The sequence below is a fragment of the Rhinatrema bivittatum genome, chromosome 7 (assembly GCF_901001135.1).
Source record: "Rhinatrema bivittatum chromosome 7, aRhiBiv1.1, whole genome shotgun sequence".
Classification (NCBI taxonomy): Eukaryota; Metazoa; Chordata; class Amphibia; order Gymnophiona; family Rhinatrematidae; genus Rhinatrema; species Rhinatrema bivittatum.
In genome coordinates this window covers 278,650,587-278,663,077 of record NC_042621.1, presented here as the reverse complement: position 1 = coordinate 278,663,077, position 12,491 = coordinate 278,650,587, and the positions used below count along the sequence as shown (strand labels likewise).

Here is a 12,491-nt window from a genome sequence, read left to right as displayed (position 1 = left end):
TTTCACTGACAATTACCTTTCAGGACATCCTTCTGAAAGGTAATTGGTCCTTCCACTGACATGTGACAGTAAAGGGACCAATCGTCAATAAATGAAGGCGTGAATAAATTAAGTGCCCGACACTTTAATATTGATTTATACACTTCTTCTTGTGCTGGTAGTCAGGTTGGGAGAATGGACGCTGAATTTATCAGCGTCCATTTTCCTAACCCTTGCTTGTGTGCTGGTTAGGAAAACGGGACACTGATAAATTCAGCATCCGTTTTCTTAACCGGCGGACAGCCACAGACCTCTCGCGGGCGCACGCTGTCAAGGAGGCGCTAGGGGCGTGCAATCGCCCCTAACGCCTCCTCTACAGCACGAGTCCTAATTTAAATATTGCATCGCATCCCCAGGAGAGGTGCCTGGGGGCGCGTTAGGAAAGCGGGCACTGAACACACAGCGCCCGCTTTCAGTGCAGCTTTTTTGCATCGGCCCCAATGTGTTTCCATGCTTGCCTTCTGTTTGCTTCTTGCTTCTAAAATAACATTTTTCGATTTCAGATCGCGGGCTGCTTCACGATGTGACCTACACTGTGCAGGGAATCCCAGGTATACCCGGCCCTCCAGGGCCACCGGGTCGACCTGGAATCAGCAGGGTATTTGCAGCATACGGAAATGTTACCGAGGATCTCATGGACTTCTTCAGAAGTAAGGAAAACCTTTTCCCCTTCTCCTCAGTTCATCACTAAATTGATGCTGGTTTAATGCAGACATGTTTTTTTTTTTTTGAAGTGTAACGTTCTTCTCTATAACTTTTTTTTCTACCCCTTCTGACATGTCTAATGCGTGACAGATTTTTCCCCCTTCAGTTCCCTCAGCAATGTCACTAATAAAGATACTGAAAAGAGCCGGTTCTAGTAGTGAGCCCCGGGAGTACTGCACTGGTAACTTGGCCTTCGCCAAGCTGGACTCCATTTACAAATGTTCTCTGTGCCTGCCCTCTGAGCTGGTTCCTCGCCCAGTTTACAGTTTTCTGATCAACTCCGATTTTGTCCAGCTCTTCTTATGTAGAGCTGAGTCAGAAGGCTTACCAAAGTCCAGATAGGCAACGTCTACTCCATGGCTCTGATTCACCCCTTTGTCACCTCTTTAAAAAGTCAAATCCTGCCTTTGTGAAGCCTCATGTCGAGTGGGGCCCTGTGCTCTACTTATTTCCAGGTGCTGCGCTATCTCTTTCTTTAACGTGGCTTACACATTTTTTGTCCACTACTTATGTTAGACAAATGGGCCTGTAGTGTCCCCTCTTTAGTATGGCAGGAATACATCTGTAGTAAATACGGAGCAAAACAATGTTTAAGATTTCTGCCTTTTGCGGGTGCGTCTCCTTGCAAATTCCATTTTCAGCCAAATTTTTGCCAATCCCCCCCCTTGAATGTTTCGCCTCTCCCTTATATATCTAAAAAGGTTTTTACCTCCTCTGTGTTCAGAACTGATTTCAGTCTCCAGCAGCCTGTTTCCATAGTCCATTTGGTTTGCTCGCTACCTCTTAGAGAGCCTAGACGGAGCCCTGCGCGCTCTCCGAATAGCTTTTGAAAGTCTCTTGCTGTTTAGCCACTCTAAATAGATGCTTGCTTTTTTTGTTTTTTGTATTTTTTGCCAGTTTACTCTGTTTTGGCTATAAAGAATCTGCTCCTCTGAAACTGAATGCTAGTTTACATTCCCACCCACCCAGCTTCCTTCCCCGCTTACATATGCTCCCCTAAAGTTTTTAGGACAGGCTTTCTTTTCAGTCGGGTTTCTTTTTTTGCGTAAAGTCTTAACCTGTGCACGGTGTTCCTTTTGCACTCTGAAAGGTACTTGGAACTCCTGAGGTCCATTTTAAGAGTCTATCTGGGTAACCTTTTAAGTTAATCAATGAATTGAATATTTTCCCCCACTCACTGGCCACATTTTGTCCTGGTAACTCATTACCCACCCAACATTTAGCTGCATAAAAAGATTCGGTGATGGAAGTGTTCTGAGGGTGGGGCTATGTTTTAATCAAATTTAAAAAATAAATGGGAGCAAGGAGCCCACTTCCAGTTAAATAGTGGTGGTCTCAGAATATTAAAAGTGCCCAGAATGGGCTATAGCCATGCTCAGAAGTCAGGCTGCGTTGGCATCGCACAATCATTACTCCTCAACCGCTGTTTTGAAGGGGGGGGGGATAGCACACACGCTGTCGGGAATTGGTACAAGCTGTTTCCGAAATGAAACCAAATCTGAATTTCAGCAGGAACGGTTTTCATTTCGTTTGCAAACTAAAGCAAACGAGGATGTTTTGTTGAGTTCTTCTTCTTGTATGCAAACAAATAAACATCCCTGCCAATGTAATAAGTATCTATTATAAACAAATAAACATCCCTGCCAATGTAATAAGTATCTATTATAAAGAAATCCAAGGGTGGACCAAGTAACTGCAGACCAAAGAGCCCGATTTCAGAGCTGCGTAAAATGGTGGAAATTATAGCTAAGAACAAAATTACTGCTTTTAGGAATAAACCAGGCATAATGGAGAAGAGCCAGCATGCATTTAGCAAAGAGAAATTGTGCCCTTCTAATCTCTGAGAATCCTTTAAGGAGTTAATAAGAACATAAGAAATTGCCATGCTGGGTCAGACCAAGGGTCCATCAAGCCCAGCATCCTGTTTCCTACAGTGGCCAATCCAGGTCACAAGAACCTGGCAATTACCCAAATACTAAGAAGATCCCATGCTACTGATGCAGTTAATAGCAGTGGCTATTCCCTAAGTAAACTTGATTAATAGCTGTTAATGGACTTCTCCTCCAAGAACTTATCCAATCCTTTTTTAAGCACAGCTACACTAACTGCACTAACCACATCCTCTGGCAACAAACTCCAGAGTTTTATTGTACGTTGAGTGAAAAAGAATTTTCTCCGATTAGTTTTAAATGTGCTACTTGCTAACTTCATGGAATGCCCCCTAGTCCTTCTATTATTCGAAAGTTTAAATAACCGAGTCACATCTACTCGTTCAAGACCTCTCATGATCTTAAAGACCTCTATCATATCCCCCCTCAGCCGTCTCTTCTCCAAGCTGAACAGCCCTAACCTCTTCAGCCTTTCCTCATAGGGGAGCTGATCCATCCCCTTTATCATTTTGGTTGCCCTTCTCTGTACCTTCTCCATCGCAACTATATCTTTTTTGAGATGTGGCGACCAGAATTGTACACAGTATTCAAGGTGCGGTCTCACCATGGAGCTATACAGTGGCATTATGACATTTTCCATTCTATTAACCAGTCCCTTCCTAATAATTCCTAACATTCTGTTTGCTTTTTTGACTGCTGCAGCACACTGAGCTGACGATTTCAATGTGTTATCCACTATGACGCCTAGATCTTTTTCCTGGGTGGTAGCTCCTAATATGGAACCTAAGCATTTGCATAAGGCGCTGCCAGTCCATATAATTAATATATCTCGATTTTCAGAAGGCATTTGATGAAGTCCCTCATGGGAAAGTCCTCATGGAATTCAAAAGACAGAGGACAGGAGGCAATGTCTACAGTGACTAGGTAACTGTTTAAAAGACAGGAAACCAAAAATAAGACCAAATGGTCAGTTTTCCTAACGGAAATAGGCAATAAAGTACCCCAGGGATCTTGTATTGGGACTGTGTTGTTTAACTTAATCTATTAATTATTTGTAAAAAGTAACATTCAGTGAGGTGATCAAATTTGTAGATGATAACAAAATTATTCAAAAACAGTTAAAGTACAAACAAACTGGGAAAAACTGCAGGAAGACCTTGCCAGTCTGGGTTGGTCAATCTGTGTGCCTCATAGGGAAAAATAATCCTAAATCTATCTGTACACAATGCTAGGTTGCACATGAGGAGTCACCGCCCAGGAAATGGATCTTGGAGTCACCCTGGAGAAAACATTGAGATCCTCAGCTCAGCATGCAGCAGCAGCAGCAGCCAAAAAAAAAAGGCAGACAGAATGTTGGGAATTATTTATTTGTAAAGGAATGGAGAAGAAAACAGAGAATATCAGAATGCTTCCGTATAAATCCATGAGGCAATCACACGTTGAGTACCGCATGACGTTCTGGTCACCCCCATCTCAAAAAAAGATAGAATGGTGCCAGCAAAAGTCTGTGAAGGGCAACATTAAATGATAAAAAGGCATGGCACAGCTCCCTTATGATTAAAAGCCGGACAGGTTAGGACTCTTCAGCTTGGAGAAGGGAGAACTGAGAAGGGAATATGATAAAGCAAGGACAAGGGAACACGTCAGGGAAGTAATTGCAGGAGATTTTAAACCCATAGTTCCAGCTTCTCCTGCTCATCCAGACGTGCTTTTACACTTCAGCTGCTCTTCACATTTCCTTCTCTTATCGTCCCTGCACCAACTCATTACCTCCATTCATTGGACAAGCTGATTGTTTATGCCCTTCTCCTCTTTTGCCAACTCCTGGCTCTGCACTTCCCATCCGTCCTCTCAAAAAAATAACAGCAATCAATAAGAATCGGACTCCGTTTCACGTATTATACGGCTGAGTATTTCAGGGACCAAAACAGCAGCGATTGCTTCGTCGGTGCATTTGCTGATCTTCCGCGACATTACCTTGCTCATTCGTGTTTTCTTTTTTCAACAGCTTACGGCACAATTCCAGGCCCTCCTGGTATCCAAGGTCCGAAAGGAGAGAGAGGATTCCCTGGTCAAAAAGGTGAGAAGTTCAAGCTCGAGTGCAGGCTGAGTCGGATCCTGCAGGCACGCGCCTAAGGGTGCCGACCCCATGGGAGGGGGAGGGGCGGCTGATTTCTACCAATCGCTGCAGTCCACTGCCTAGGGAACCCTGAATTTTGTTGGGGGGGGTCCCTCCTCCTGTTCCGCCAAAAGTTCCGTCTCTGCTGGACGCTCGGAGGGCTGCCGCCTCTGAAAACCCGGACCCTACGTCGCATTCCTTCATTCCGAGCTTCCTCAGCAACTACAGCATAACATTGTAGGAGCATAATCCAGATGGGCTCAGAAGAAAGCTGCTCTGAAAACGGATTTGTGCTGTTAGGACGTCAGGTTACTTTTCTAAGGTGATGCACTTATTTTAATTTAGGGGTTGTTCCCAAACGTGTCCTACTGATTCCACAGCCAATCGGGTTTTCGGGATACTTCTAGGGATGGTAATTCATGAAATTCTGTGAATTCCAGGAATCTGAAGGTTTTATTCCATGAAGTGATTTCTATTCAGAGTGAGATTTTACAGCATACAATATATCCTTCTGGATTTGAGTGCTGTTTAAGACAACGAAAATGTTAACTCTACTTTGCCCTCAAGCATGCGATGTTTGGTATAAATGCTAAATGTGAATACACAATTCGCTATGAATCTAAGGGTAAATGGGCTATACTTCTTAACAGAGGACACCTGTTATTAATTGGAAGATGCAGTTAATTAAGAGTTCACCACCCCTTCTGGGAAGACAAGAACAGTTAATGAATCCAAAAGGGCATGGGACAAACACTGTGGAGCTGTAAAGGCTTAAAGAAAGGGATGGTGTAACATTTCTGCATGGGGGTAACCTGCACAGAGCGGCAGTTACTATCCTTAACAGAAACATGGGGGTAAACTGCATGGAGAGGCAGTTACTACCCTTAACAGATCACATGGGGGTAACCTGCATGGAGTGGCAGTTACTACCCTTAACAGAAAGCATGGGGTAAACTGCATGGAGAGGCAGTTACTACCCTTAACAGATCACATGGGGGTAACCTGCATGGAACGGCAGTTACTACCCTTAACAGAAACATGGGGGTAAACTGCATGGAGAGGCAGTTACTACCCTTAACAGATCACATGGGGGTAACCTGCATGGAACGGCAGTTACTATGCTTAACAGAAACATGGGGGTAACCTGCATGGAGCGGCAGTTACTACCCTTATCAGAAAGTATGGGGTAACCTGCATGGAGCGGCAGTTACTACCCTTAACAGAATGCATGGGGGTAACCTGCATGGAGTGGCAGTTACTACCCTTAACAGAAAGCATGGGGTAAACTGCATGGAGAGGCAGTTACTACCCTTAACAGATCACATGGGGGTAACCTGCATGGAACGGCAGTTACTACCCTTAACAGAAACATGGGGGTAACCTGCATGGAAGAAGTTACTTTCCTTAACAAAACACATGTAACCTGCACAGAATGGCAGTTACTACCCTTAACAGTATGCATGGGGGTAACCTTCCCAGAACAGCAGTTACTACCTTTATTGGAATGCATGATGGTAGCCTGCACAGAATGGCAGTTACTACCCTTAATGGAGTGCATGGGGTAAATCTACATGGAACAGCAGTTACTAAACCTTAAAAGAATGCAAGTAACCTGCACGGAAGGGCAGTTACTACTCCTAATGTAATGCATGGTGGTAGCCTGCACAGAACAGCAAGTTAATACCCTTAAAGGAACTCATGGTGGGGACCTGCACAGAACAGCAGTTACTATCATAAGCAAATTGTTGAGCAGACTAGATGGACCATTTGGTCTTTATCTGTCATCATTACTATGTTACTATGTAAGAGTTATGGTACAATAAGAGGCATGTGTCATATGAGCTAAGGACGCCCTGCTCTTGGTCAAAATATCATGAAACAAAGTTAAATGATGATTTTAAAGGCCATGTTAAAATAACTTGCACTATCAAGTCCTTCTGAATGCAAGCCTGCAATAAAGTGACCTTCCTCATGGGAGCACCAGGAGAACATCTGGAGCAACAGCAGGAGCGGGCATGTCAGTGCAGCCAGCTTGGGGTTGTATGCTAACATTTTGGATGCTATGAATGGAACAGGGGATCCTTGTAACCCTACTGAATTCAAAATAGCAACCTGTTACCTCATAGGAGGCAAACAAAGCATTGACTATTGGCTGTACATTGCAGTTTTTCTGGACGGAAGAATTCCGCTTATGCGTTCGTTCTTCAGCACCACGTCACATGATCCTTCATGCTGTTTGTCTCTGGAGTGCTGTCACATCTGCATGTCTTGTCCCTTCCAGACGTCTTTTGTTTTATTATTGTAATTACCCATTGTGCTAAGCAGTGATTTGCATATTTTAACTTTTGTTACAGGTGATATTGGACCACAAGGTCCTCCAGGACTACAAGGGCCCAGGGGACAGAAAGGACAGAAAGGTACGGCCCTGAATGATGAGACTTCACGTTAACTTGTAGACATGGTGTGGCAGGCTGAGTTTCTGAATAATTCTTAGGCTGGCAGGAAGCCATAAGAGTATAAATAAAATAGATTTTCTTTCTTAATAGGCCTCTGAATCCTTGATCTTACAAATGGCAACATCTTCCAAAATTAGAGCAGTAATGTTCATGTCATAGCCTCTGCCTGTTCATAACGTGTGCTTATGCCCAAGAATCTCTTACAAATATCAGAAGGTCTAGAGCAGAGGTGGCCAACTCCAGTCCTCGAGAGCCACAAACAGGGGAGGTTTTCAGGACAATCACAATGAATATGCATGAGATAAATGGGCATGCATTGCCTCCATTGTATGCAAATCTGTCATACATATTTGCTGTGGATATCCTGAAAACCAGGTCCATTTGTGGCTTTTGAGGACCAGAGTTGGCTTCCCCTGTCTAGAGCAGGGCTTACAATTCCAATTGAAACCACACTAAAACCTGTTTCACATTTATACAACTTAATGAATCAACAACAGGTCATAACATTAATGCTCATCACATCACTTTATATTGAAACTTCTATATTCAAGATGAACTCTTTATCATTTGTTTATTCAAAAAAAAATTTTATATATATTTTTTTATATTAATACTTCCTTAAATACATTTCAAAAGTATTTCATCAATCATTCAACCCCCACACATACCTTTGACAACTATGTCACATGCACACTAAATTCCCCAATGCCCCACTTTAAAATATTAACTCATACAAAATCAGTATCAATGAACATTACAATATCTTTCAAATAAGTGTATTCTTTAAACGCAAGCATTAATGTTATGATCTGTCGTTAAGTCACTAGAGCAGGGCTTCCCAAACCTGTCCTGGGGACCCCACAGCTGGGCAGGTTTTCAGGATATCCACACTCAATATGCACGAGATAAATTTGCATATACGTAGTCTCCATGGTATGCAAATATTTCTCATGCATAATCATTGTAGATATCCTGAAAATTCAACTAGCGGTGGGATCACCAGGACAGGTTTGGGAATCTCTGGTCTAGAGGCTTTTTCCTGTTTTAAAATGAGAAGTTATTTCCAAATAATTGGATGAGAAGTGGGGAGAAGTTGCTGCCAAACTAAAATGCCCCATGTGGCTGAGCCCTCCCAAGAGCTGTATGGCGCTAAACTATTGCACCATTGAGTAGACTTTACAAGAATTTTAGAAGGGTAGGGGCAATTTTTAAATAGCATGTGGGGCCTGAAAGCCTTAGATTTCAAAGTTTCCCTTTGAAAATTTGGTTGGCGTACTTTCCCGCCCCAGTCTAACCCCATGGGGTAAACGTACATGCACTGTGAATGATTTTCAACCTGTGTTTTTATGTGGATAGGTATATGTTTACCTCCATAAAAACTTCTGAAAGTTACCCTCAAATTAATTTACTAACCATTGGTAAATATTTCAATGAGGTCTATGTGCATGTAACACATCTGGAATGCTCTTCCTCTCGTACCCCTAAGGGCTCAATTCAAAAGAAGTACAATATGCAGCCATATAGCATGGCTGAACCTACCAATAGGATTGACTGGTGGTTCTTTCCTGGCTAAAAAAGATAAAATCTACGGTTGCACAAATTATCTATATTGGCTTCAGTGTATTTTTCTGCAGAGATATAAATGTGCTTTGAATTTTATTCCTATGTTTACTATTTTTTTTCCTAAGGTGAACAAATAGTTCTTGGCAGACGAAAAAGAAGAAGCACTGGCATATGATCCGAGAACATGAATCCGTAGGACTCAGGAGATCAAAAACCAAACCTAGCCAGTTACTATCCTGTAGTGTTACCTTACAACCAGTAGAAAGTTGAGCGGACCTCGTAAGGACTTCCCATTAGGCTCTATCAGCTTGATGCACTGGGTCAAAGCTACAAGAGAAATATTTTCCCAATTATACCACCATTTTGTGGTTTGTTTTGTATATGACAGATGTGAGTGTCCACTCATGTCCAGTGGAGTCCAAGCTTGTTTAAAGCACATGATGCGCTCTATTTAGGTTTTAATTTATAGAGTATTATTCCTCCATGTTGACGCCAGAGTGGTTTACACTCGGTGCAGAAATTAATTTGAATAATTTAATAAATATCAAGAGAAAAAAATTATGCCCCTCATTTTCATTGCTAAAACTGCCAGAGGGGTAGCAGTGTTAGCCTTTAGAGGCATGAAAGCAACATAGAGGCTGATGGCACCTTATGGAATAACAAATTTAGGATGGGAAGGAAAAGGGTTCTCAAAAGATGGAGCTGCACCTGACCAAATGGACTCTTGCCTTCATAACCTTCTGCCTCCATTAACCTCTTAGTCTAGAAGGTGCACCCAGACTCTGGATCACTTTTTCATTGCTAAATACGGCTTTTTGGCCATATCATTTCCAATTTTTTCTGGGTTTTACTAATACGTTGTGATATCAAAGTTTAATGCCTACATATCACAGCTATACACATCTAAACATTCACCTTCATCGAACAAATTCACAAGACAGAGCAGTTGATAATCTTTTTTAAGTGTCTTAAAAATATACAGGAACACGGCACTGCTTAACACAGTGTATAAGGACAGAGTAGATTCTGATATGCTACAGCTGACTTAACAAAATACACTTATACTCTCTTTTATGGCCCTTCTGTCTAGATGTTGAAAGGTGTTGGGTTGGCAAGTGGCTCCAGCTTTTCAGAGCAGGAGGATCTGGTCCTGCCTCTACCCCACTGGGTGCATGTTGTCTTGCTTTTCTTAGGGAAGGCAGTAGGAAATCAGTACTATAAATCCCAGCATGCAGCTGCATAAACCAAAGACTGGATCGAGCTGTCCTGAAACTCTTGAGCCAGTTGGGAACCCTAGAATGAATCTAAGCACTTAAAACAAAACAAAAAACATAGGCTCTTGAACAATGGCCCTTAAGGGGGCCACATGGTGGTCTGGTTGTCAGCGTAACCAAGCTTGTCAAATAAGCCTGGTTCTTAGACCCATAATCTCTCTCAAACACTGCAAACCAAACCTGTTTGTAGCCCTCAAGGACCGGAACTGAAATGTTCTGACCAACTGTTAGTATTTTCTTTGTATATGAATATTTTTAAGATGAACAAAGTTCTTTTTTTTTTTAATGTATGACTATCAATTAAAGTTGTTTTGTTTTTAATCTCATGCTCTCCTGTTTCATCTAATACCTTAAAACTTCTGTGGGGTCCCAGTGATCCTAACATGCTCACACTTAAAGTACTTATTAGGCCTAACCATGCAGCTGACATTGTGCAAATGGACCATTTCTTTATTCACTGTTTTAAGATTCAGCAAGAGCTTTAGCCATGAACAGTACTCATATCCTCCTCTGAATTCTACACTGAAAAAAAATGTATATTGTAACAATGTGTGATATAAGTTCCTTTAATTCAGTGCTTGATATTAGATAAGTACATTAGTGCTGTGCCAGACATCGAAAGAAGGCACTTGTGTGGTCTCAAAAGCTCGCATGCATCATCTTTGGAGAATTCTGTTGTGAATCCTATAAAATGGTTTGACAACCTGCAACAAATCCGACTTTCTCCAGGAGCCATGCAGCTGCTGGAAAACTGCACTGCTGTGCCAAACCAAAGACCGAAATCACCCAGAGTGAGAGAGTTGCTCCTTTCTTGAGTCCATACCAACCAAGTTCCAGATTGGCAATGGTGTCATGTAAATCATCAGGAAGCAGGTCCTCGCATATCATCAGGCCACGCAGAATGCTTTACTCAAGCATAAGCTTCAGCCTGGCCAGTTTGAACAGTTGCCTGTTCAATGTTTCTTTATAAGTATTGTAGCCTGTCCAGTCTTTATTCCATGTGCAACGAAATTGTAGAAAGTAAACTAACAGTGGCAATTAAATACTAAAGCATATTTAGACTATCTAGCAACAACAAACAAAAATGCCAACTCATTTTAGGCTGTGCAGGAGTTCATTGACACAGGTATTGTCAATTGCTTATCTTGTCAATTTATATACAATGGCAAATATACAACCTCTTTGCACAGTGAACATTTCTAGCCAGAGTAAATATTATTCTCAAAGGCAGCATGTGCAGCACAGTACGAAGGCACTAGTGCGCTCTGGGACCAGAATTCCAAATTCTTCATCATTTAAATGCATTAGCTATGCCCCGTAGTCATTATGCAGTACAGACCCCCACCCATTTCATACAGATAGTGTACAATAGTGCCATAATTAGCTATGCTGCATCAGCTGGAGGTATTTTACACAAATCCACAACTCTCTTTATAGTCTAATCTTGTATTTATAATAACCCCACGCTTTTTAGTCACATAAGACCGCGCAGAGCAGCTCACAACACATGAAAATACAATTCCATAAACAGTGCTCATGCGCCACACTGGTAACTTTCCATTTTCTTCATCCCTGTCAAACGATAACTGAATATTCCTGCTGATGATCCTCTATGGTGCCCCTGTTCCTATTTCTAGGCACTGCACAGATTAGGTGGCCACGTGGCTGCTCGCATATTTCCACAGAAGATCTCGCTCATCTGCATGCGACAGCTGGCGATTTTTGCACTAACAACCAAAGAGGTATCTGATGAATGCCAATGTGGTGTGGCTCTTTTAATGTTGCAATTGTGTTAATTTAAGGCGTGTAAGGGGAGGGACATGGAAGATTAAACTTTGCGACAGGGCAGAGTTATTCTCCAAATGGACATGCAAAAAAAAAAATAAATTGTTAAAGAGTATAAGAAACATCCCATTTGTTGAACTGAAAAACAGGAATACTATTGGCTGTGAAAAAAAAATGGTTGTATTTGTTTTGATGAAACAAGACAGTTTTAATAAAGTTTCTCTTAAAACACATGGTCATCATGAGCAAAGTACTTCATTGATCATTTTTGTTCTGTAAAAAGATCACTAGTCATCCATAAATAAATAAATAAATGCATCACTCTTCCAGCAGGGGTTCTGTATTCCAAAGTGAGCAAATGACTGAGTAGGGCACATAATTTCATCCACCGTATAGCTTCCAAATTTAGTTTGGATCATAGAGCAATAAAAAGGCAGGTTTAGCAAAAGTTAAGTGTGCAAATAACCATACCAGCTTCCCGAGGGCTTCCCGAGCAGTTTCCCCCCCTTTTACAAATAAAGCTCCTGTTCTCAACAAGCCCAGCCCGAGGAGATCTCTTTGTTTATCAAGCATTAGCATTCCCGCCTCCCTTCTACTTGAAATGAAACACAGAAGTCAAGGAAAACTCCTTCAATGCCAAAAACGTCTTTGGTGGAAAGAT

At 42.0% G+C, this 12,491-nt stretch overlaps 1 protein-coding gene across 2 annotated transcripts in view; it reads left to right on the top strand.

Annotated features, from left to right (window-relative positions):
- COL17A1 (collagen type XVII alpha 1 chain) overlaps positions 1–12,061 on the top strand; it is a 135,257-nt gene extending 123,196 nt beyond the window's left edge. For both annotated transcript variants that reach the window (XM_029610329.1, XM_029610328.1), the window contains exons 53-56: positions 543–689; positions 4,642–4,713; positions 7,107–7,169; positions 8,897–12,061. In XM_029610329.1, coding sequence (XP_029466189.1) covers positions 543–689; positions 4,642–4,713; positions 7,107–7,169; positions 8,897–8,946 — 332 coding nt within the window. In that variant the 3' untranslated portion in view covers positions 8,947–12,061. The remainder of the gene's footprint in view (positions 1–542; positions 690–4,641; positions 4,714–7,106; positions 7,170–8,896) is intronic.
- The last annotated feature ends 430 nt before the right edge of the window (positions 12,062–12,491 follow it).